At 42.9% G+C, this 26,357-nt stretch overlaps 1 protein-coding gene across 8 annotated transcripts in view; it reads left to right on the top strand.

The window, feature by feature from the left end:
• The window catches only part of NRG1 (neuregulin 1), a 292,420-nt gene extending 272,026 nt beyond the window's left edge, over positions 1 to 20,394 (top strand). For 6 of the 8 annotated variants that reach the window (XM_018086156.2, XM_018086155.2, XM_029965406.1 and 3 more), the window contains 6 exons: positions 1,258 to 1,281; positions 5,825 to 5,927; positions 9,669 to 9,795; positions 10,315 to 10,445; positions 10,945 to 11,148; positions 15,164 to 20,394. In XM_018086156.2, the coding sequence (XP_017941645.1) occupies positions 1,258 to 1,281; positions 5,825 to 5,927; positions 9,669 to 9,795; positions 10,315 to 10,445; positions 10,945 to 11,148; positions 15,164 to 15,815 (1,241 nt within the window). In that variant the 3' untranslated portion in view covers positions 15,816 to 20,394. Of the gene's footprint in view, positions 1 to 1,257; positions 1,282 to 5,824; positions 5,928 to 9,668; positions 9,796 to 10,314; positions 10,446 to 10,944; positions 11,153 to 15,163 lie in introns of those variants that run through there. The other 2 variants (XM_018086153.2, XM_018086157.1) reach the window with 2 other exon arrangements.
• Positions 20,395 to 26,357: the final 5,963 nt, after the last annotated feature.

The raw sequence follows: 26,357 nt of genomic DNA, 5'->3' as shown, positions 1-26,357 counted from the left end.
GAGCTACATAACATGTAGGTTTGAATAAACAGTGCATGTTTTTTCAGCATGTTTTTTGTTAGGTTTTTCAGCCAGAACATATTCCCATTTTAAGTACCAACTTCTTATTGAATTATTTGAAGTAGAAACTGCATGATATGAATTACTTCCCCTAAAATTAAATCACCTTCAAGCTAGGTGTCTTACCTATAAGCAAGCATAATTACAGCAATGTATATGCATGGGCATGTCATTCATTTCATTGAAGATTTAACCAAGCTTTCTATGCAACTAATGTATATCATTAGCAGAGCTCAGGTAGGCCTGTAATACTGGCTCTTTAGGAAGAGACCTGGATGGATTCCAGCTTATTTAACCCTTAAAATGTTACTGATTGGCAACAAAGAATTTGCATTCTCCATGTGTGCAAACTACAATAAAAAAATCTATTTGGTGAGAAAATTAGGATTGGATTTAAATTTCACAGCACACAAGAACAAAAAATGGCAAGGGCTACCATGGCTATGGTGTTGGCCCCGTGGGAAGAGTTACCTGCTGCGAGGAAAACCTGTGTTCCTCCTTACCCCCAGCTACTGGGGGCCTGGGGGTGCTGATTTAGACATGTGATCTGCGTAAGGAGCATCAGGCCATGCACCCCAGGGTCCATCCAGTTGTTCTGCCAAGGCAGCACAGCCCAAAGACAGGGAAAATGGGCTGGTTTTCTCATTTTCCAGAAGCCAGAGCCCTGCGTCAGCCAGTCTGCAAAGCAGAGAAGGACTCCCAGTGCTGAGCAAACAGTGCCAGCCACCTCCAGGTCACAACCTACAAGAGCAAGCATATGCATTCTGGGGATAGAAGCAGGTCCAGAAGGGGGAGTGATGCATGACCCATTTGCAGGGGGACACCGCCCTTTGTAAAGCATCCTTTTGCTTTCATGGTCCCACCTGGAACCATTCAGCCACTGCACTTGGCATCTTCAGGCCATAGCCCCTCTCATCTCAGCAACATTTTTAAGGGTTAATGGTTCCTGTGGCTGCTCAGATCCCTCATGCATACATATTTTTGTGTATAAGACTTGCAGAAGGTCTGGTCACATAGCTTAGAAAGGCATACGTGAGCACTGCCCCCGTAACTGGGCACCCCTTTGTCCTGTTTCATGTGCAGACACAGAATAGTCATAATTCTCATATGTGATTTATTTTTGAGTACAGTGTATTGCTCTTTTCTGAAACTTTTTCCTTTTTCTTTCTTTTTTTTGACAACTTTCTGCATTGGCAGAGCATCTTGGGATTGAATTTATGGGTATGGACCAATCATTCCTTTTAGCCTGCAGATTCTAGACCCTGAGAGATAAACCCCTTTTTATTTTTTTTCTCCACCTCCCCTTTTCAGTTCTTAACCAATTTCTTTATGCTTTAGAAGGGATCATACAGCTATAACAACAACCCTTGTCAAAGTGTTAGTGGAGATCAGTTCACTAAAATGGTAATAGTGACAGGATATAGCAGACCTAAGGAATTCTAGGAATTACTGAAGTAATCATAACATAGTGTTTCCTTTCTCTGCTGTACAGTTTTGACATTTTCTTTGCTGAGTTCTTCTAAGGTTGTCAGGTTTTGGAAACACTATAAGCATTAAGCAAAATGACTAACCAGTATACTAAAAAAGATAAACTGTTATGGCCACTTAAAGTTCTGCAAATGTGCAGTTTTGAGCTCTGGTTTCCAAGCAAAGCTTCGTGTCTAAAACCACATCTAGGTGTGCAAATCAGTTGCCTATACATATGTGTAAATGATATGCATATATTACATTCCTTTCCAGGTCTGTAAATTAGAAGTGGACTGGAAGTTATTTAGGAATTTAAGTAGACTAGACTCCGGATCCTCAAGTCAGCAAATATATTCAATATTTCTAATACTATACTCATATTGCATCCAACCAAGAACATTGGCACTGTACTTTTACATCTCAGCTTTAAATATAATAGAAATAGATTTTTAAAGTCCTCTTCATGAGTAGACTGTACTTATCTGACTAGCTATTTATATTCAGAGGTACAAATAACACATCTCTTGAATAGGTTAACTTGAAATTCAGGTCACTTTTAGTTTGGAATTTCCTATAATTGTCTGCAAATGAGAAAAAACAGATGGTGATGCTTTTCACACAGTTTTAGTTCATGTTCTTATTAAAAATGCCCCCACAAAATGTCATTAGCTTAAACTGTGAACTGTGGAAAACCCATTACAAGTCCTAATTTAAAAAACCACTCACAATCCAGCTTATTTTTGTTATTATCACAAGGTAATATTAATTCTCACTCATAAGTAATAGATTGTAGTAGAAGATACATGGCTACATAAACCCTTGAGTAGTTAAATTAAAATCCTTTTAAAAACTGACTTGCAAATTTTGTTTTGTATAAGAAACAATCAGTGGAACCACCTCTTGGAATTAAATTATTTTAAAAATCCCCAGAGATCTGTAAGAAGAAAAACTTGACAACAGAGTAAATTTAAGACCGTATAGATAACCAATTATGTATAAATTAAAATGATGTGAAATTAATTGCATAATGCGCATGTTTGAAAAACTGCACATAGAGGGGTTTAATATCTTGACTTAAGTCTTAAGCTGATTTGATTTCCCCAGCATTCTGTATGGGAAAAAATGTATTGAAATTAGTTTTAATAATTAACAGGCTAAAACCTTTTCTTAATTTTCACTGCACATACAATTCTTTACAGACTTCCTTGCAAGGGTGCTGTTAGTTTTTTTCAGGGTAGTTTGATCAGCACATGTTACTCAGCTGAGCGTCATTATTAATATTTAATAACGTAAATATTAATACTGGTCAGAGAGAGAAGCCAGTTTCGGGGCAAGATGTAGTACAACCTCAAGTGCCCCACACGAGTTCAGTCCCTGCTTTGCAAAATTCTTCTGGCCTGAAACAGAGAGTCCAAGGCTTGTCTTCAAGGCACCATGCCATCTGCAGAGTCGTGACCAGAATCCCTGTCCCCTCCCAGCCACCAGCATCCCCTGTAGTGCAAATCGGCCCCTGAAGGACAGCAGGACAACCCCCAGTTGGCCCCTGCTGTCCCCTGTCAGCCAGAAACACAGCCAGGGCTACGTGAGAGCTTGCTGGTTTGCTGAGCATGGCATGCCCAGAAGCACGTGCCTTCCCAGGCGGACATTCCCCCACAGATTTTGGGGGAGGGCATGGCAGCACCACCATTCCCACACACCACATCAAGCTGGATTGTCCGTAGAGCCTCGTTTTTAGGGGCACAGGAGGGAACTGAGGCATTGAAAGCAGACTTGGGGGTTTAATTTTCCATGCCCCTCAAGACCTACAGTCCCAGGAGACATGCTGGTGCAAGGAGCATTGCTGCTCCCTCACTGCATCCCCCCTCCCCTGCAGTGGGGTGAGTGCCCACAAGTGTCCAACACACAAGTAACAACTGATGACCTCAGCCAGGCCATCACCAGCCAGCATCCCAGATCGTTTGCAACAGCCTCACACCAGAGCAAACCTCCTGGAGCCAGTGCAATTTTTCCCTGAGTATAAACAACCAAGCAGAGTTTCCGCTGTTAATTAATCTTCTTCCTCCTCTCCCTTCCCCTCCAAGAAAAACAGGTTGATATGTCATTACTCATTTTGCTTCCACAAGCTAACAGCTGACGGCATGACAGTTAAAAAAAAAAATTAAAAAAAATATTCAAAGCTTTTCAAATTAGCCCCTAAATTGCTTAGCACAATTCTCCTGTTTCCTGTGACATCCTCGTAATACACCATTTCCATGGCTAACTAATAAGCGCTTTCAGAAGGGGCAAAAGTGGGAAGGGGATCAAGTGCCACTAACTAGGCGAGGAGTTATGCTGTATGAGAAATCCCTTCACACTCTGCTTCAACCTTTTTTTTTTTTTTTTTGTCCCTAAGCATTTCTTCTCTCTGTTTTTTTTCCAGTATCAAGCATGTTGTGCCAGGCCTGCAGTTGACTTTTCAACCCTTTAATCTCGTCTTTCCCTTTATTTCACCTTCCTCTCTTTCTCTTTGTCCTGGTTTGGTTTGGTTGGAGTTTCAGCCCTTTTCTTCCTTCCCTTTTTTGACTTTCTGTTCTTGGAGTTATTTTTTTTCTTTAATACATTTTTGCAGCATTCTAGTTTTACCAAACTCACTTCTTCTCCCCCCATTCCCCTCCTTGTTAATAATTAGAGCTATTAATTTTGTCTGACAGTGCTCATGACCTGTTTGCCGGTGTTTTGGTTTGCAGTGGGTTTGGCTTGTAGGAAAAATTTGTTCCATGGTGCCGTGCATTGTATCAGAGAAATTAAGATTTCTTTTTGCTTTTCGGTTTGTTGCGTGGAGTATTTGCCACTTGCTCACAGCAACTTTAAAACTAAACCCGTCAAGCTCAGGAAACACCTTGAAGAGAAGACTGATGCCTCTTCAGCAAGGAGTATTTTTCCCTGAACTGGTGTGTCATTTATGACAGCACATCATTTGGACAGAGACACGTGGCACATGTGAGGGACCATTGTGCACCTCTGTACCTCCTGGTGAATTGCTCCACAGACCTTATATGTTCATGTAAGCCCCTTCCAGCAGGAATAACGCTGGCTTTTATCCCAAAGGTAGCACAAAGCTGTGCAGCTCTAATTCATTCATTTATTTTTAATCACCACTCCAACTGTGGTCAATACTGCAGGTCATTATCAGACTGTCTGCTTAATCAAAAATAAGACTTGAGTAAAACTTGACATCCATTTTTGTCCTAAAAGCGGGAATGCAAATCCACATCCGTAAAGCGTCAGCACAGAATGCGCCTCTGTTTCAGCACTCCCTGCATAACGTTTCCCCAGCAGAGCACTCAGCAGTGCTCTCTGCCAAGCATGAGCGAGACTGGAAAGCATCAGTAGCTCCAACCCAAACATTACCAGTGCTACTAACACCTTTGTAATACTGAAATATCTCCGGTGAATGAGATCGGTGACACATTGTCATCACTGAGCAAGCTGCCACCCCAGATAGAGAGTTCCTTTGTTGGTCACAAAGAGATGCAAGTAGAAATTCAACATTTCTCTCATACAAGGCACTGCTGGTTGTCGATGTTGCTGTGTTTTAGGAGAGCACTGGAGGAAGACTCTGAATTTTATGACCAGAGCTCAAAACACATCTTCATTTCCATTGGTGATATAATTACAAGCCAAGCTCATGTCTCAAATGTAGAAGAATATTTTGAAATCTCTCCTGTAAAGACAGCTGAGATACAAATTGACATGGGAGCAGAGGGACATTGGATATGAAAACAATCAAAAAAAATAATAAGAAAATAAATTTCTCTTAAGACCTGTAAAATTGGTTTTCATTCCAGCTGTCTTTGCAGAGTAAAACTTCCAAAACATTTGCAAATTCATGTTATTACCTTGGCACATTGAATTTTTATTTCCAGCAATCGCTGAGTGTTTGTCAGTTGTGAAGTTGTTGCTTAGATATTATTCTCGTTGACTTAAACAACAAAAAAAAAACAAAAATTAAACAAAAAAAAGCAAAAAAAAAATACGAACAAACAAAAAACCAAAACAAAACAACAACCAACCAAACAAAAAAATACCAAACTGACTTTTGATTGTAATTGTACTCATCTCCACTATTGTGTTAAGAGTTTGTGGTGTAGCCCTGTTTTCCTTGCAGTTAATAAAGAGTCTGCCTGAAGTGTGGTGGCCGTGTCTGTGTGGCTGTGTGAATTTGTGGAGTGGTTTGTAGCATGCCAGCTGTTGATGATGTGCTCCTTGCCCAGCCACCCTCCATGTTGTGACTTTCTCTTTTTTTGTCCCTTTCTAGAAGCTGAGGAATTGTACCAGAAACGGGTGCTGACCATAACTGGCATTTGCATTGCTCTTCTAGTAGTTGGCATCATGTGTGTGGTGGCCTACTGCAAAACCAAGTAAACTTTTCTATTTTATATCTTTGGTTGTTGGTCAGGGCCTTCCCAGTTGACTGTAGCTTATATTCCTCTGAGCATAAGGTTTTATCTGGGTTTCTCCAGAGCTGACTTGAAGAGACAAACTTATAGCCAGGGTGCTCTGGTCCAAGCCAGATGAGTGCAGGTCTCCATGTCCATCAGCAGTGCAAAAATAAGGCAGATATTTGAAAGGTTTCTAAGGGGCTTTGGGGTTTTTGTTTTGGTTTGCTTTTCTGCTTTTTGGGTTTTTTTTTCCTATCACCCATTCAAGCCAGTTTCCCCAACTGAAAAGGGACAAACTCCAGAACTGGAATCATGTTGCTGCCCAGCAGTAAATTTTACATATCAGCCTAGTTTGTTTGTACTTGAGACAAGATTAACGGTGTTAAAAGTTACTATGCACCAAAGGCCAAAAAAATGAACACAAAAGTGCTCTCAATGCAAAAGTAGGCACTTAAATGCATTCTGTGAGTCTCTAAATTACTGGGGGTGACTCTCAAACATGCACGAGGCACCCTGGACCATAAATTACACGGAATATCAGCAGAATTTCTGCTGCCAGAACTTCTGGCTGCTCTTATAAATCTCCCCACCAAAATACAGAAAACCCTTATCATAAATATTCCACATTTCTATAAACCTGATTTACTGTTTCAGGGTCTGATTGGCAGTTGGGTTGTTGTTTTTTGTTACAGGCCCCACCAATAATGGATGTGTTAAATGTGGGGGAGGAGAGAGATCATTTTTCCCCCTCAGTGAGAGTCACACACACACAAACACACACACACACATAGAGCTGCTCCCACCCATAACCTGGTGCCAGTGGTCAGTGAAGAACAATTGAAACAGTTATAAAATAATCAGATCAATTACTACTTTCAGAAATGGCAACTGGCAAGGCTCAGCAGCTAAATAGTATATTTCCTGATTCAGAGTTCATTGAAATCAGCCAAGACATCTCCATGAATTTCAACAAACATAGTCAGTATGTTTGAAGTAGAATTTTCTATATAAAGAGCCCCCAGAACCCATCAAGGGTCTGGATGTTTTGTCTGCCCCAGACATCAGCAATCACCACAAGCCAAAAGTTAAATGTTTTCCAACACAGCTGATGAGAGCACCATGCCAGTTCATGGCCCTCCAAATGCAGCAGTGATGCCAGACAGCTATCTGTCAGGTGATTTCCTTATGCTCTTTTCTCCAAATAGGGGGAAACCCAGAAACCAGGAGGAACCCTGGGAATGGTGTTAGGAGAGCAGTATTAATAAAATGTAATGGCTCAGACTTTGTTGGTCTCTTCACAAGAGATACTGCTGGTCAATTGCTAAGGCACTATCTTCAGACACTGAGTCTCAATTCAGTGACACTTTATTTTCAGGGAAAAGGGAAAAGCTTCTTAAAATAAGTGAAATACACACTAGCTTTTGCATTAGTCTTTTCTCTCAGCTTTGCGGAGTAATTTCTTTTTTTAGTCAGTGTCCTTTTCCTAGAGGACAAACAGCACAGATGGAAGCGTGCAAATGTAAATACCTGTGAAGTAACGTGGTTTGCTAAGGACAGATTCCCAGGCTATATGTGCCAGAATCTCAGTCCTGCAGATGATAAACTCCTTCAAGAACCTACTTTCTCTACCATCTCAAAAAATTCAGGTTGTCCTCAGCTCCCAAGGTCTCCAGGGTCTCAGGGAGCTGTGAAATCAAGTTAAACCCTTGCTCAAGTGTCACCTTTCAGCCTAGTCAGGTCTTCAGGCAGCTGCTCAAATGTTTCCTGGCACTGCACTCTCCATCCACCTTAACCACTTATGTGTCCTAAGATGATACCTGGTTATCCTCAAAGGAGAAAGTCCATATAGATCTGGGACTGTATCCTTCTGGCACAGGAGCATTTCCAAAGTAGCCATCTCAGCTCATGCTATTCATGTGGTGCAGTATAAATTAAACATTTTCCACTGTCCAAGCACATACACACAGAGAAAATATGTAAAATGCTCTGTGTGTCAAGTAATGTTTTCATTCTCTTTAAGCTTTCCTGGCTATCAAGCTTCAACATATTTATTGTTTTCCTTCACCTCTCCTTTTCATAAAGCTTAGAGTAGTCCCCTTGAGTTCACAACAGGATTGAAAATTATTATATCTTATATTGTCCTACCCTGCCAACACTGTCTGCATTCTGCTTTCAGCTTAGGGAATTGCATGTATTTTAGCTTTTGCCACAACCAAGGTCACACGTATTCCACAGTGTGTTGGAGCCTGCATCCTCCCTTCATTTCCACAGATTCTTTGGCAGTATGGTGGAAGTTCTCCAGCATAATCAGACAAAACTGGGGAATATTGATAAATTAAGTTTAAAATTGAATAGCTATTTCTCTAGGTGTTCATTTTGGTGTACTTTTTAGTGTGTTCTGCATAGCCTTCACAGCGCCAGGTTTTACTGTGCTGTAAGTTTTGTTGCTGACAGCTTGTAATGATCTCCTGAAAAGTTCTTCTGAGGAGAGACGGAAGGATTACAGAATCACAGAATCATTTAAGTTGGAAAAGACCTCTGAGATCATGGACTCCAACCTTTGACTGATCACCACCACATCAGCTAGACCATAGCACTAAGTGCCGTATCCGATCGTTTCTTGAATACCTCCAGGAATGGTGACTCCACCACCTCCCTGGGCACTCTATTTCAATACTTAACAACCCTTTCCATGAAGAAATTTCTCCTCATGTCCAACCTGAACTGCCCTTGGTGCAGCTTGAGGCCATTTCCTTTTGTCCTGTCACTAGTTGCCTGGAAGAAGAGATCAACCCCCACCTTGCTAAAACCTCCATTCAGGTAGTTGTAGAGAGTGATAAGGTCACCCCTGAGTCTCTCTTTTCTCCAGAATAAACAACTCCAGCTCCCTCAGCCACTCCTCGTATGACTTATATGTTAATAGCAAGTGGGGAAAGAGCAGCTGAGGATGGGACAAAGTAGAAGCATCAAAGTCAGCCAGAGACCATGTCTCTCATTAGTACATGGGTGGTTCTACTAAATGCATTAGTAGCCATGGCATCCACCTGTTAATCATTAGGTTCCAGAGTGAACCTGATGTTGCTAAAACAAAACCTTCCAAAGCTGCTGGGAAGTCTGCAGGCTCAGGCACACCTCACGTAGTCGATTACTTGGGATTTCTGAGGCTTCCTCTGCACCCTTCTCTTTAACACGCTTATGAATTTGAAGTGCACTGCTGAGATAGGAGATGAATCTCACTGAAAAAACACGTAACTGCCACGTCACAAAGATCGTTTTCCAGTGTCTGCAAGCAAGGCCTGAGGCACAGCCACCTCGGCTCCCTGTAGTGAACAGTGGTGTAATCCAATGGACTTCAAAAACCTTGCCTGGGCCTTTGTGAGGGCGTCATGGTCACTGGGTTAAAATCTCTCCCCGGTCCCTTCTGAGGAGAGAAAAGACCTTCTCCTGAGACAGAGCATTGCTTAGAAATGGCTTCCATTTTCCTCACACTTTTTCCCATCCCCCTGTGGCCTGCTGACCTCTGGAAGGGATCCCAAACTTCCTCCCCCCTCTGCAGGTCCCCACAGCTCCAGCTGCAATTAGACCCGCAGTCTTCAGAATTACCCCGGGCTCTTGCAAAAAAAAAAGTGGTGTTACGTTATTATCATCAGCATCAACGTGCTGAAAGGCGCAGCTGCTTTCCTTCTGTCTATTAAAATCGTTTCCGTGTTTCGCGCGCAGGAAGCAGAGGAAGAAGCTGCACGACCGCCTCCGGCAGAGCCTGCGCTCGGAGAGGAACAATGTGATGAACATGGCCAACGGGCCGCACCACCCCAACCCACCGCCGGACAACGTCCAGCTGGTGAATGTAGGTTTCACTGCCCACCTTTCAACCTAGGCTGCCAGTGCCTCAGGAAAGCTCACCCCACAGCTTTTAAACCTCCGCCTGCTGCAGGCTGGTGGCTCATTTCTCTTGGCTTTCTCCACCCAGGTGGACAAATTACTGCCACTAACTAGTGCCAAATTCTTCATCAGAGAATAGTGGTTTTGGTGTATCTGATGGTTGGGGGGGTTGCCTTTCCAGGTCTCTGTCTGTGAGGACATCTTGTTAAATACATATGTTGTTTATAGCTTCATTGGAATGCAAAACTTTGCTACTTTCCTCATTTATCTCCTCCTACTTTGAGTCTAGATGGGGTATGTATGCAGAGGTGTACATGAACTGCTCAAGTGTGTCAGTATGGTTTCTGCATGTATTTACATAACAAAATTTGTGCTTTGGCACACGTAAAAGACTGCAGTGTGGGGAGAAGGGATTGGAAATTGTGTCTGCAAATGTGCTGTGAATTACAGTTTGTAAACCTGAGGTTTGTCTGGGTTTTTTCAGCAGTACGTTTCGAAAAATGTAATCTCCAGTGAGCATGTCATCGAGCGAGAAACAGAGACCTCATTTTCTACGAGCCACTACACCTCAACAACACACCACTCCGTGACAGTCACCCAGACACCTAGCCACAGGTATTGGAGGGGGAAGGCAAATGGCACCCGTAATAGACTATCTATTGCTGTTACAAAACCAAAAAGATGTGTGAAACAACAAGCTGGGGAGAATCTATGTTCCCTCCATGGTGTTTCCATTTTAAGACTACCAATATTTTATGTCATATCACCTAACTAATTATCTTCCCGTGAATCTACGAAGAGCCATCTGAATGGCATTCCAATACTGTCACTTTGAATTTTAGTATGTGCAAATTGCTAAATCAGTGACAGCTGTGATGACTGGAAAGCCCTCCTTCCCTCTCCTTTTATCCATACATGCAAAATCATCTTGATGCGTGTGGATCCATACAATTCACAAAACTCTGCCGCCCCGGTTGCCAACCCAAAGGCTGTACGTCCTGAGCGGCAACAGAGCCACTTCCTATCCCCTGGATAAACTTCTGCTCATATGCCTCTGCCAGCAAAGCCCAAACTTATGCTCTCCCTTTCTCTTTTCCTGGTTGCTGCTCTCCAGCTGGAGCAACGGCCACACTGAAAGCATCCTCTCTGAAAGCCACTCGGTGCTCGTCAGCTCCTCCATGGAGAACAGCCGGCACGCCAGCCCGGCGGGGCCCCGGGGCCGCCTCAATGGCATCGGCGGCCCACGGGAAGGCAACAGCTTCCTCCGGCATGCAAGAGAGACCCCTGACTCCTACCGAGACTCTCCTCACAGTGAAAGGTAGGACGCACCACCGCTTTGCTTTCAGCCGGGAAGGCCTGGTGTTCCCAAACGGTTTCAAAGCTTGGGAGCACAGGAGGAAACCCAGCAGTGCAGCTGTTCGTGTAGGGCACACACCTCCTCATTTGTGGAGGGCCTAATAGTAGTTTGAAGTCTACTAAAAGCATTTCTTCCCTTCTTGCCTCTGCTGGATTTATTCCTATTAGCCAGCAGTTCACACTCGGAAAAGCTCCATTGGAGTAACTAGTCAGAAATTTCCACATCTTTGCTTAATTATCCTTTTGTTAGAAGATGCAAATGAGGAAACTGAGGGATTTTGTAGAGAGAAAACAATGTATTGATCCAGAGGAGGAAGGCACTAAGGACTCCTAAGCAGTATTAGATATTATGCCACCACCTCCTTCCTGGAGGATTTCAGCTCCTAAACCTTTTATCTTCTTTAAAAATTCCCTTTGACCTTTTATTAAACAAAAACGAGGAACACAAAGTGCAAGCCAGAAGGACCCAAGTCATTATTAAATGAGGAGTAGTTAGAAATAAAACTAGCCAGGAGTTTTCCAACAAAGTAATTTTTTGTCTGAAAAGGCTGGTTCATCAGTTCCTGAGGTCTGCCTTGAGGTGCATGAGTTGCAAGACAACTTCTACTGAAAAAATTCATCTTAGGTTTAGGCTAGCACTTTGCCTCAGGAGCATGTGATGGCCTCAGAATAGCAAAAGAAAGACTGAGAAGAAACAAGACATTTAAAGAGGGTTTTGCTCCCAGGAATCATAGGCAGAAGAAAAGGGAAACAGAGGGTTACTGGACCAATTCTCTGAGCACTTCGAAGTCACAAGGAATTTGATCTTGTGGGATGTCCATGATGTCAAAAATGCAGCCAGGCAATTCCCAAGGAGACTGAGTTGTGCAGGAGGCAAACTGTGGTTTCTGGAAAAATGAATGTGCAAGTGCAGCAAAAACCATTTCAGTGGTACTTCCTCTACCATACAAAAAACTGCTTAGCAGCAGGGAGAGGGCCCACTGAGCAAGGACCCTATGTGTAGTGCCACGAAGGGTAGTAAACTAGCTCTCTCCTTATAACTTATCCTTTATTTACCATGGAATTTAATTTCAAGATAGATGGCTCACATGACACAAACAGCCGTGGCCCCAGTCCAGAAGAGCACTTCGGCAAGATTAACTTTTAATCGTGCAAGTAGCTCCATTAAAGTCAGTGAGATTGCTCACACGGGTAGAGCTCAGCGGGTGCTTAAGTGCTTTGCTGGATCAGGACCTGTAGCAGTAAATACCACATTGTCTCCAGCCTGGGAACTGTACAGGATGCTCAGGCACACATCTGCCAGTGGCGGGTATTGCAGCTTAGAATATTTGGGCATCTGCATGTGAGAAGTGAAGATCTTTCATGCTGTCTCCTGGCACTGCCTGGGACACCCAGAGCATCATTCTGATATGAACTGTTTAGGTTTAATTTTTTTTTAGGGGGGGGGTGGGGAGCAGCATATTACTTTTTGTTTTGCTGAGAAGAAAGAGGGCATTTCATCAATTATTGTGTCTCCTGAAGGTTGTGCTACAAGTGAAAAGCAGCAACATTTCTGGATAATTCATCAGGCATTGACAGCCTAGCTTGTGCCTGAAGCGATCGAGAATTTGGAATGCAGGAGATGATAGTTCCCTGGGCATTAATTGCAGGCCTGATCTATTTTTAGCAAGCAGGAAATACATGGCCAATTGCTCCCTAGATGGATTGCATGTATGTGTGTGTATTTAAGGGGGAGAATGAGAGTTACTTGCAACTAAAGATTACTCTGAAACATAAAGGAATGTGAGAGCTGACAAATTACTTCCCGAAGCCATCAAATATAGTGTGAATTGGTAGATCAAGGCTGTGCTCCTCCACCAGATACCTCACAATTTTGAAATGAGATAGAATGGACATTATGAGGGGTTCTTTTGCATTGCCCCATTCCTTTGTTGGATCCCATGCCCTGCCACCTGTTTAGAAAAGCAGAGAACCCAAGGACTTTTATCTTGGATGTCCTTAGCTGTCTTACAGAAGAGAAGATCAAAAAACACTATCTCTGCACAAAAGGCTGGACTATATGATGAAGTTGGCAGCATATAACTAGTTAATGCTTGTTGGATGGCTGTGGACACACTCTGATCCCCTTTCACTGAGCCAGCATAGCTGACCATGAAGCTGGATAAATCAATCACCTTTTAACCTTCTTTTCAGGATGGGCTAGAGCTGCACAGCTTCAGCTCCTGTGCCTCAGATTGCAGACAGCAGCTAGTTAGCACTGCCCTGTTACGGTGTGGGGGGAACACACCAGCAATGTGTGAATGCACAAACACTCCAGCAGGAGTAACTTGACGCTGCTGGAAACGTGCACAGTATGTTGAACACATTTAACTAACCTAATGCGTTAACAGAACCAGTTTAGCTAAAATCCAGTGTGTCATGAAGATGTATATCCAACACTGTACCAGGTGGTGAAGTAGAAAGGCTTCGGTTTTTTCAGACAATGCCTATTTAAAGATGTGAAAGAGATGAAAAGCTCACTCGTGGAAGGAGAAATAATGACTTAATTCCTCCAATGCACAGACCTATTAATTGTCCTTTACCCAACCAACTTGATTAATTCCCATGCATAATTTCAGTTTTGTTTTTCTTTCTCCTGTTCCTCAGTTGAGGTAAATCAATGTGCCTCTGGTGCATTTAATTTACCCTACTACACATCTGTTCAGAGTCTGTCCCATTTTCTCTTTTTTCCAGTAACTCTGTTTTAATCAAGCGTAATATGTGCAACTGAGTCATAATTTGGATAAGAATGCTGGATTCAGATTTATTTTGGTAACTTCAGACTCAGATAAATAAATCACTGATGAAAAATTAAATAACTACATCAATCATAAACACATAACTTTTCTCAATGGGCCTGGGTAAGAGATGGTGCTTAAGATTTAACTTTGGACCCAGCTTAAATTCAAACAGGTGAATTTAGAATAAGAATAAAAGCAAAACCAAACTATGCAAAGTTTCATGCTGGGAACTGTGCATTCGATCAAGGGGTTTCAGGTAGATCCTCACCTAGCATGAATACACATGGCCCCACCAGCATCATTACTGATCCAAACCAGTTGAGAGTCTCACAATTTTTGTCCTCTTTCTTTGGGACAGACTCTGAAACGGCACCTAAGCTTCATTTTCAGAAATCACTTTTGACCACTACCCTTCCCACAGGAACAGGGGCAAATTTTGCAGAGATATCATGAAGACTAGGCTGGACAATCCTGTCTTTTAGCATTTGTTCCCAAAGGAGGACAAATGATACTCCATATTTCTTTGCAAACAGACCTACCAACCAAGGTAACAAGCACCCAAGCAGTGGAGCAGCACAAAGCTGCTGGAGTGGTGCTGCAAATACTTCTCTGACTGCCCCCATTGATTAAAAGTAGAAGAATCTGGCTCTAGATTTTATCCAAACATTACTTTCCTCCTTTCCTCCTTAGCCTGAGACAATCTGGTTGCCAGAAGAGGATGAAGCCCCAAGAGGACTGCCCTTTGATTCGCTTCCTTTCTCTCCTCCTGTCTGTTCACATGCACCCCAACTTCTGGTCAAATCCTTCCAGAAGTGCAGAAGCCTTTTTCCCTTTTGAGAAAATACTTGCAAATGCATTTTGTTTCTGGCAGCCCCTCTGTCTCTGAATCCCATTCCTGGATTAATTCCAGAAAGTTATTCTGGCAAATAATTTACAGCATCTCCATGGCTCTTGTGAGGCAAACAGATCTGGGGGCTTTGCTGTGCTCCTCCTGCTCTTAAATGTTTTTGTCTGGCGTCCCAGAAGTCAGCAGTTTATAGGATTAATAGCAACAGGAAAGTGTCCCTGGTAGCCCTATGTAAGGATGCTGGGGATCTTAAGGGATCCCTGCTGCTTCTCTCCCAGTCCATGAGCTGCTGTGCTCACAGGTCACCACTGCTCCTGTGCTTGCAACCTTTCCCCATCTCTTTTCTTCAGGTATGTCTCAGCTATGACCACACCAGCTCGCATGTCACCCGTCGATTTTCACACTCCAACTTCTCCCAAGTCCCGCCCTTCCACAATGTCACCACCGCCTTCCAGCTTGACCGTCTCCATCCCTTCAGTGGCAGTGAGTCCCTTCATAGAAGAGGAGCGACCACTGCTCCTGGTGACCCCACTGCAGCTACACGAGAAGTATGAACACCACCTTCAGCAATTCAACTCCTTTCACCACAACGCCACCCACGAGAGCAACAGCCTGCCACCGAGTCCTCTGCGGATAGTGGAGGATGAGGAGTACGAGACCACGCAGGAGTACGAACCAGCACAGGAGCCTCCAAAGAAACTCACCAACAGCCGGAGGGTCAAAAGAACAAAGCCCAACGGCCACATTTCCAGCAGGGTGGAAGTGGACTCCGACACGAGCTCTGAGAGCAGCAGCTCTGAGACCGAAACCGAAGATGAAAGAATAGGCGAGGATACCCCGTTCCTGAGCATACCGAACCCCGGGACCACCGGTCTGGAGCCGGCCACTGCCTTCCGGCTGGCTGAGAGCAGGACTAACCCGGCAAACCGCTTCTCCACGCCAGAAGACTTGCAAGCAAGGTTGTCCAGTGTGATAGCTAACCAAGACCCTATTGCTGTATAAAACATAAAACACATAGATTCACATGTAAAACTTTATTTTATATAATGAAGTATTCCACCTTTAAATTAAACGATTTATTTTATTTTAGCAATTCCGCTGATAGAAAACAGGAGAGGAAAAAAAAAAAACTTTTATAAATTAAATATACGTATGTACAAATGTGTTATGTGCCATATGTAGCAATTTTTTACAGTATTTCAAAAATGGGGAAAGATATCAATGGTGCCTTTATGTTATGTTAAGTTGAGAGCAAGTTTTGTACAGTTACAATGATGGCTGTCCCATAGTATTTTGCAAAACCTTTTAGCCCTCAGTTGTCCTAGCTTTTTTGTGCACTGCATTATGACTGGATGTATGATTTGCAAGAATTGCAGAAGTCCCTCTGGTCGCTTGCTGTAGAATCCCCAGATCAGAAAGCCCTGTAATGGCACTCCCACTCTACCCCACCAGAAGAACACATACACACACACACACAGAAAAAAAAAAAAAAAAAAAAAAAAAAAAAGAAAAAAAAAGAAAAAGGAAAAAAAAAAAAGATAAAAAATGGAAAAAAAAAATTTTCTTCTATGAGAACTTTTATTTGCTTCCTGTGTATGAGATGAGTTTTGTCTGCTCTCTGCCAGCCAAAAGGTTTGCTTCTTTGAGCACTGGGATAATAGTAGATCCAACAGCATGCTACTATTAATTACAGCAGGATAACAAAAAACATACAAATGAAAAAAAAAGCACCAACCTGCATTAAGTAATGTTACTTATAGAAAGAAAGTAATACTGTGATTTTAAACCAAATATATTATTATTAATCAGAGGTCAGCTTGTAATCACTAGGAGCTGCCATTTCATTATTTTCCAGATATTAATTGTTCTAGTTATCCCTTAGGAAATGGGTTTAAGTTAACTGAGGCTTTGAACCCAATACTCTATTAAAAAAAAAAAAAAAGGAAAAAAAATTTAAAAAAATTTATATAATAGCAGATATCTGTAACCAAGCAAGGAAGAGATCTAGCTGGAAAACAAATACCACTAATAAAAGTGCAATCAGTTTTCACCTCTATTTTTTAATGTTGCTTTCTAAAACACAATTTATTCTTTTTTTTCCCCTCAATTTTTCTTCCCTTTTTTTCTCCTTCTCAGAAAGAACCCTGACAAGCTTCTAGCAATACATTGTTAGAGTTGCTGTTGGAGTAAGGCTTACTCTTGGACACAGAAATGCTTTTCAGGGAAGAACTTGATTTGCTGAATGATTAAAAAGTATAGGCACATAGGAAGGACATAGCAGATGTATGGAGTTTATTTCTACTTGCCTTTTTTTACTCCATTACTTGGGTAGAGAGAGGCAAGGATGATGCAAAGGCCACTTATGAAGGCAAGCACACCATGTGGGTTACAGCCATAGTAACACATGTGTGACTGTTTGATATCAGTGTTTATACAGCCAGTGACAGTCTTGAAGTCTTTGACTAGTAATGAACAAGGATGCTGCCAGTGCTGGAGCAGTTGCATCCACCCAGGCAGAAGCAAATGGCCTCTTTTGCACTGAATTCCTATCAGTTTAGTCAGGGTCACTCTGCCTCTTCTATTCTTTTGATTTTTTGTTGTGTATTCAGTTGGCACAGCATTGACTCAGGACTGATGTGGAAAACAAATGCTTTTCCTAGACTCTGGGGATTCTGAAAATGAGAACATATGTTTTACAGGTATTACTGAGCTCAAAATAAGAGCCATGTCAAGAAAAAAAGAATTTCAGCCAAACTACACTCATCCTTTGGGCCACATTCTGGTCCCAGTTAAATGAAGAGAAATACGTCAAAGAAATTTTGTGAGATGCAAACCTGAGGAACTAAAGACCCGACTCAGTAAATTGTTCAAGCATATGCTTGTGCTAATCTCAGCAGAAGTTACCTTGAGCATGTGCTAGACTCCCAATTACACATCCAGCATATGCACAAAGTTAAGCATGTGCTTAAGAGTTTTGATGAACAAAGCATGTCCTATTAATCTGAGACCTGAAAGCAAAGTATAGTAAAAGAAGCTCTTTGCCAGGATGACAAAAATCAGTGAGTAGCTCACTGTATAAATAAATGTATCATGTTAGTAAGAACATGGGTGAGTCTACCTGAACACCAGATTCAGCAGAAAAAGAACAAAAAAACCCCTTGGTATAGGAAGAAGAAGATAACAAAGTTGTAGGATGTTGGTATGCTAGGAAACTAGCACAGCTTTGGGCTACATAGTGGCTGAAATGGCCCTGCTTATTTGAGAAGTCTATGGGAGATGGCAAATACATAGTCTGGACTTAAGTCCCCTTTGCCATTTTTCCCTAGTTGGCATGTACTTGAACACACTTTGCCTTTGCAGACTGAAACAAAAACTCCCCTACAAATTCTAGACAGCGTACTCTCATTTTCATCCCTTTAGTCATGCCTATTTATCTGCAATCCCATGCAGCAGAACATCCACCTTCCCAGTAATTCTGCAACTCAGTTGTTCAGAGGGCCAAGTGGGCTTTCCTGATGAAGGCCACGAGTTTCCAAAGGGTTCACACTGTTGAGTTTCCAGAGGCACTTGAAAATCTGTCCTTTCAGGAAGGCCTCTGATACTGCAAAGACCTTGTAGGACAGATGAGACAGAAAAAGGATGGCAGAGAAACAACGAATTTCCCCAAAAATTTCCCATCTTAGTGGCAGAATAGAGATTATAACACAAGTCTTTTGTAAACTCCTCCAGTATAGATCACCCACAAGGCCAGCTCTCACTGAAGTGTCTGTTAATAGCCCAGACGGATTAATCGGGATGGAAAGGGAACACGCCTTGACGTGGAGCAGATTATTTGACTACTAACACTGTTATTATAGAGGGCCAGTACAAAATGAAGGAGCAATTCCCTATTTGGGAGCTGTGCCTGTGAGATTTATTTGGTGTAGGTCTAGGGAAAAATGTCACACCTCTTCTGCTGCAGTGCCTCAAAGTCAAAGCGGTGTGCAGTTCCCACTCTTCCTCCCTCCCGGGACATACACAGTGTGTTATAGGGTAAGCATGAAATTAGGCTGGAGACTTCACACAGACCTAAGAACAAGAAAATACAATTGGGGATATGGCTGCCTAAGCCCTTAGGTCTTTGTGGAGAACCCAGCCTTACAGCACAATTCATGCAGCAGCAAGTTACGGGGAATTGCCCCAGCTTGGCACTCACGGAACTTGGGAGAAGGACACAGCCCCCCACCTCTCAACTTGTGTTTATACTCTGTGAGGGTGCTTCTCATCAGTCAAGACCACACCCAGACGTTAGCAAGTCTACCTGGCCACAGATGCTGCTGGCAGGCTGCAGCCATCTCCTGCTGGCCAAGGGGTTGGAGGCTGCAGCAGCACGGAGCAGAGCCAGCAAGTGCCTACGGGAAAGGCCAGCTCCCCTGCTGGGGATATTTGCTTCAGTACCCAGACCTCTGAGCTAGGCAGTCCCAACACCCTTGAGCCATCACTGTGCAATCCTTGCCAGCTTTTTGGCTGAAAAGTCGTGGCAAGAAGAAACATTCTTTGAAGAGGGGGGAAATATTCCAGTGGTGGCAGAGTTGTTGAGATTGTCCTGGTTTATTTCCATGTCATTTAATTTTGGCCGTGAGTTTTCCCTGTGTATGTGTTTATATGCAGGAGTTATTCCAGGATAAAAGGCTTATTTAAGGGGTGTATAGCTGGAGTATATTGTGCACAACCTGGGTACGGCCTACCTGTTCAGGGGGTGTAAATCATTACAGCTCCACAGAGGTTCTCATGTAACAGAGAAAAACCTTCTTCCTCCTCTTGACCCAGTTATTCTCTTCCTCACTTGAGCCACCCCAACACCCCCAGGTTTTAAGAGATTAATCACTGCCTTTATCAGGGAAAAGGAAAGTTCTTTCTTTCCAGTCCTCCAAAACAACAATGCTGCATCTCCCTGCTTCTCTCACACACATTGCAAGCAGTTTCCTGAGCATCCAGGATAGCAAACTTGTGTCTCCTCAGAGGACACACTTCTCAGCCTGTTGAGCACTTCTTGGCCCTGCAGTGTGGCTACTTACCATCAGCTGGGACTTACTACTAGTAAGAAACAAAAAAAGCACCTATGAAATGCTGCAGAGAAGGGCAGACAAAGAACATGGCCAATTACCATCATTTGTAATTCTCTATTCTATTGTAAATACATCTTGTACATACATGGATGTTTTCATTATTTACTGTCTTTATGGATTATATGTTAAATGAGATGCTCTTAGTTTATTGTGTAACACTGTAAATAACATAACATCCTTTATTATTTATGCATAGGCATCTAACACGCAGAGAAAGTTATCCTCATATTATTTTAAGATATATGTCAAAAATATGTTGCATTTTTCCTTTTGCTTTGAAAAAATTGTAATATATCCTCTTTTCCCCCTCTTTTCCTTTAAAAAAAAGAATGCTAATTTATTGTTCAGGAGAGAAAGGGGATGTAACTGAAAGGCAAACTGTTCAAAGAACATGCTATGGAAGCCACAAGCTACTGATAAACTAAAGAATTTATTACCCCAAATACAGCAATAAGTAATTGTTGATTTATTAAGGTTTTGTTATTCATTTTCAGTAAAAGAGGTGCTGGATTAAATTGTTATGTGTGGTCCTGGCCCAGCTGCTCAGCAGACTGTGTCAGGTCAGTAGCTACCATCTTTCTGTATCCAAACGTTGTTGTAAAGGTCTTGTTCTGTTGTTGTGGGCCACTGTTCTTGAGATTTCTGACTCATCCCCGTGGGGGTCTCTGGCAGACACTCTTGTTCCTATGTACAATATTTTTAGTTTCTGAAGTTAGAATTATTAGCTCTACCCTGACCATTACTACTTAAGATGGAAGGGTTGGGGGTGGCGGGGGGACAGGCAGAAACAACACAGTCTTGAGACTGTGGGAGCCTGCTCTACAAAAATGTCACCTCACCGTTCAGCAACAGTCAATAAAGCAAATCAGACACCAGGAGTTATCAGATAGTGTCACTATGCCACCACCCAAACTGTGCAGGTCTTGTGGTCCTGGTCTTTTTGTCTCAGAAGAGAAATAGTATAATAGGCAAGGGTTCGGAGGGCAACCCAGGTGAAGGGATATCTGTAGCTAGTGGGGTCTGGGAAGCACAGGATAGGCTGTATCTCACTAGTCTGGAAGAAAGGACAGCTGGGGGAAGATATCACAAGGGTCTGTGGGAACATAGTTTTCGTGTAGAAGGTAGGAAAGGACTGGATGTTTAGCACCTCCTCCAATAAAAAAAATGGAGTTATCAATCAAAACTACTGGGCACCATATTCAGAAAGATGTAACTCTTCATGTAAGGTGTAGGGAACTTGCAGAACTACTTGATGCAAGAGATTGTGGATCATAAAAGTTTCCATGGATTCATGGTGAGGGCCAGATCTTAGACATTAATCCAGTGAAAATTACTAAATCCATGAAAACCACATCATATGTGGGAAATAATTGAACTCAAAACATATGGAGGTTGTATAAGGTGGCAATGTCTTATATATTTTCCCTGCTCTTACCCTTCTCCAACTATCTGCCACACTTGGAAGGGAGGAGAATAGATATCTAATCTGGCTGTGTTTACATGATATAAGTATGTAAAGTCATTTGCTGCTAAGAAGTGTTAAATAAGACAAAGCGAGCAGAGGGGGGAAAAATGCAGTAAAGAGGTCTTGGATGTGTTTCACATTCATTTGTTCCCTGGGCTGGTGGAAACACATAGGTCAGATTCCTTTCACCTACCTATTGGTACTGAATGAGATGCCAAACTGGGAATGGGTGGAGAAATGGAAGGATAGAAGAACGGAGGGACCTTGTAGCTGTGAGTCTGGATGCTTAGGCTATTTGCCTCACCTGAATGTCTTAGCTGGGTAAGGCCTTACCACCTCAGAGCAAGCACGAGGCACATCCTATGACACAGTGCTGCTGCTGAGGATAGGATGGCCTTCTTATTTTCATTGCATGTGGTTGAAATGGATTGCTCTGAGAAACCAGACCCCTTCTCAGGCATCCCCACTGGCCTTTCATGGGTGGGAGTGGAGGGAGAAGATTTCTGAAGCAATTAAGTACCAAAAGAACCACTCAGAGTCAAGAGGACTAAGGACCTGATGTTACATTTGATATAGACCAGAGAACTTTAGGTAACACATCTTTGTGTGTCCCAAATAGCTGTCCTTGAAAAAATTGTTTGTCACTCCATGCTGTCTTTATCCTATTGGCTTTCTCTGCCAAGCTTCTGCCCCTGCACTTCTCCACAAGGTCTGGAAGCAGATGGCGTTAGGAAAATCAAGCAAATCCTTCTCATTCCTGCAGCCCACAGCTGGGTATGCTCTTAGCGTGCCAACTCCACCCAGTTATGAGCACATGATTTGGATAACACATTCCCCAAGTTAATTCTCTCTGTCTCGGTTACAACTGATGGGAAGAAAACTATATCAAATGCTTTGAGGTGTTGCAGCTAGTCATTGGTGATTAACCTGTGTAGCTCAAACAAAGCAACATGGACCCTTCAGGGCTAAAGTTCATTTTAATTTGCAAAAAAACAAAACAAAAAAAAAAAAGACACAGAGCCTTGGGGATTTCTGATCCCACAGTGCTTTTTCTATGTGATGATATGTCCTTTCACTGGAGTAATTTCAGAGTAACCCTCATTAGAAAAGTTCTACTGATTGTGAAGTTACTCCCCTTGACTCCAGACTAAGTGTGGCAGGACAAATGTCACAAATCACTGGTATGCTCCTCATGACCTCACCCATCAAGACAAGGACTAAAGGAAAGTTCCACATCTCCCATCAAGGAAGAGGTGGAACAAGATCTGGCCCATGCATGTCTAGGAAGGCTGTCAGTGTCACTGGGGTTGGGGCAGCATGGCACTCTCCACCCCAGGGTGTTTGGAGTGCTGCTCTTTCTAAGCACTGCAGGGACTGTCAGAAACTGAGACAAAGCCGTCAGTGTGAACAGAATGAATTTCCTGGAAAGCTAGACCTTGCTCTCCAAGGTTTTAAGTCCAGAAGGTAACAAAGCAGCAACTTTAGTTGGAAGCTGGACTTCTAACGTAAATGGCAGCTGCTGAGTTTCCACTTAGTTTCTTCCCCTTGGGGGTAGCAAGAGAGTTCCCTGCACTGGAAGCGATGCCTTAGGAACTCAAGAGGGAGGAACCCTGGCAGCAGTGCATAGAAAACACCTGAAATAAGGCCAGCTCTTTTGATGACAGCAACAGAGGAGGTACCAGGGGAGTCTTTGTAAGGTTATATGCTCATAGGTTGGTAGGGAATACAATGGTTGTTAACAACTGATTAAGTCATTACTCTGGTAATGGCCAATTTGGAGCTGTGCTTCAGAAGCCAGATATTGTGTGGGAGGTATTTTAACTTACCCTGCACATTACTGCATCAATTGGGTTATGGATTCTGTATGTGTATACACACACACACAGTCTCTCAATTTTTTGTAATGATTTCCTGATGTTCAGTGCACGCTCAGTGACAGGAAAGGAAAAATGCCACAACAAGGCCATTTAGCAGCTGCAAAACTTCCTGCATGCAAGAGGAAACACCTTTTGCACCTCAGAGAGGAAAAATTGAGGGTGGTATTTGTCCTGTACAGCTGTAAAGAGGTTGAAAGGGAATGCCTCTTTCCTCCCCAGATGGACGGGCTGGATCACAGATTGCAGAGGAGCTTTCACAGGGCCACAGCTGAGAATGGACTGGCAAGGTGGAAGAGTAAGGGGACTCAGATTAGGGTGAAGGGTGGCTATGTGCCTCTCATTTCACTGAAATAACCCTAGGCACAATGGATTCAATCCCAAACAGAAAAAGAGTCACTAAAGATGCCAAAGTAGTGGGCCCTGTGGCAGAGACAATTTCCAAAGAGCAATTCTTGTCCCAAGTTTTCATTCCCAGGAGGTTCCCGTCTTATGCTCCCCTTTCTCATCCTAAAAGCTCCAAATCTGAGGGTGGGGTGAGTCAGATCCCCCATAGAAATGGTCAGTAATCTGCTCAATGTATATGAGAAGGCTCAGATACCTGCATGGAGTACAGCATCATTCCTAGAAAAACCAGTGGGAACTACCAGGGTGGTGAAAGCAGTAATCCAGAAATTATGAAATAAAAGCCACTTATGTGAATGCCACACTATAAATTCAGGAACCTGCAATTCAGCATCCAGTTTTAAAATCATCCCTTAGTCAAATCTCTAGAAAACAAATTAATGCCATCCTAGTAATACATTAACCATTTTAATCATTAAAAAAAAGCCCTGTAATTTTGTCAATTTAGCATCTACACACACCATCTTACCATATCCAACTAAAACATGCAGTATTTATCTGATGGCTAATGATTATGAAATAAAGCTCAAAGTAATAAAACTCCAAATAAGAACTGGCAGACTACAGCTATCTTGTTTCTGTTTTATAATCAAACTTTCAGTTGTCGTGGTACTAATTTACACATTCTGGGTCATATCAATGAAATGATAGAAAGGAACTAATGTACTTTACTCCCTATTACTTCCATTTCCAAGAACCAGCTTCCTTCAAATAGAACTTACTCTGATAACTGAAGTCCAGATAACAGAAGTTCAGGTGACATAAAGTCCAGACAATAGGATCATATTCACAATGATTGTACCCTCAGCTTTTTATTTGACTGCCCAATGCAGTCCAAAGCTTATCTGAATATTTCTGTGCCTCTCACAGTTAGTAAAAATGGCTATTCTAGGACTACAGATGTGGCAACCGTGGTATTTTTAGTAAACCTCACTTGCTGCCTTACAACTCCATTTTACTGACAAGAGCTGTGCTGGCTCAGCAGCAGAACAGCTCTCAGCTTGGTCCCAAGGTGACTTCACTAGGTCCTCAGCTGCAGGAGAAGAGTATGTTTGCTGCTCCTTCTTTGGTATTTCACCAGGATCACATCATCAATGTCAGCACATAGTTCCAGGCTGCTCTTTGGAATGATTTTCGGTTGAAGATCTGAAAGACCAGAGTTTCTCTGTTTCCCAGCTTCTTCTCACATGCATGCCCTACATCTTTCAGATTTTAGGAAATTAAAAGAGCTTTTGAGAGGGAGCAGAACAAAGGTGATGTTGTGAGGTTCTGTCTCGAGAGAAAAAGATTAACAACTTTGCCAGAGAGCCCATGTTTAGCTGTGTCACACACACTGAGCAAGGTATTTTTCATGTCAGACTGAGGCGATGGGAAATGTGCCATCCTGCCTGTGGAATCTGGTGGTGCTGAACTTTAGAGCAGAGGCTCAAAACCCCTTGCATTTAAGGACGGTAACCCAGAGATGTGGCTGCCCTGGGAGGTCCAAAATTATTTCAGAGAATTGCTCTGAAAAGGCAGCTATCTGAGTGCACTGTAGTGCATCATGCCCTCGGCATCTGTGGAGGTTCCGAAGGTCAGCCATTCTCGGCTGCAACTCGCTTTCAGGGGTGTTAAGTGCTCCCACTCTGGCAGGGAAGCCCCTTGGCTTGAAGACACCTAGCCAGGGCTTGCTTTCTGAAGCCAGTTGGGACACTTAGGGTATCAGCAGTGCTCCTTCCCACCCAGGGGAGGAAACAAGTGCACAGCTTGACTTTCTGTGTGTTGGCCTGAAACCAGACACTGTGTCAATCCTCTGCTATGACAACTATGGTAGCGAGAATTACTTCATAACAGAGGCATCCAGTGACTTAGAAGCTGAACAATCTCTTGCACCAAAGAGCAAATGTTTTCCCTGGTTCCTTGGAGGGGTGGTGGGTGGGAGCTGAGACGATGAAGTGCAATGGAAACTTGCAGCCTGCAGGCTGGGTGAGCATCCTTCAAAACCTGGGGATAAAGACAGCACTCAACAGCAGATGCTCTCACCCACTACCAACATGGAACCTCAACTTGCTACTGGCAATAGGTGCACTGAAGGTTCTTCAGGAGGGGAAGGTGGCTGGTTTAAGTGGTGATATTGCTATGTGGTTGACATTGAGACAGGGTCACACCATCCTTGTGCATACAGTGACATGAGTGTCCAGGGATTACAGTTCTGTAACCAGCTGTCCCATCCACCTGTAGACAAACTCTGTACCTATGTGGCAAGAACTTGCTGGATATTATCAACTGCCCATGCAAGTTGCTTATTTTGTACCTAAACTAACTGCACTCATCCCTTCATACGCTCTCCTAGAGGACTCTTTAGTAACTCTAAAATGTCCAAGACTTTGCAATCTGGAATCCCTCTAAGGGTACAGGATATCCCCTTTGCTGCTGATAGCAAAATAGCACTGAGAACAGAGAACCAAACACGCACTGGCCACATGGCTACTTATCTAGGCTTCTGTTCAACAGATGACATTTCCAGGGACTGATGAAATATCTCTATGGCTCAACATGGTGGTCCTAACTCTCACTCTTGTACTCAGACTAGTAAATTACACACCATCCCTTTCCCCAAGATATTTGACTCAGTCGAAGCACAAAATTACCCATTTGTGTATGCTGAATCCTGCCTTTCTGGAACAGCCTTTTCCAATACTGAGTTAAACAG

The sequence above is a fragment of the Manacus vitellinus genome, unplaced genomic scaffold, assembly GCF_001715985.3.
Source record: "Manacus vitellinus isolate BGI_N305 unplaced genomic scaffold, ASM171598v3 scaffold_9_pilon, whole genome shotgun sequence".
Taxonomy (NCBI): domain Eukaryota; kingdom Metazoa; phylum Chordata; class Aves; order Passeriformes; family Pipridae; genus Manacus; species Manacus vitellinus.
This window is presented reverse-complemented; position numbering and strand designations above follow the sequence as displayed.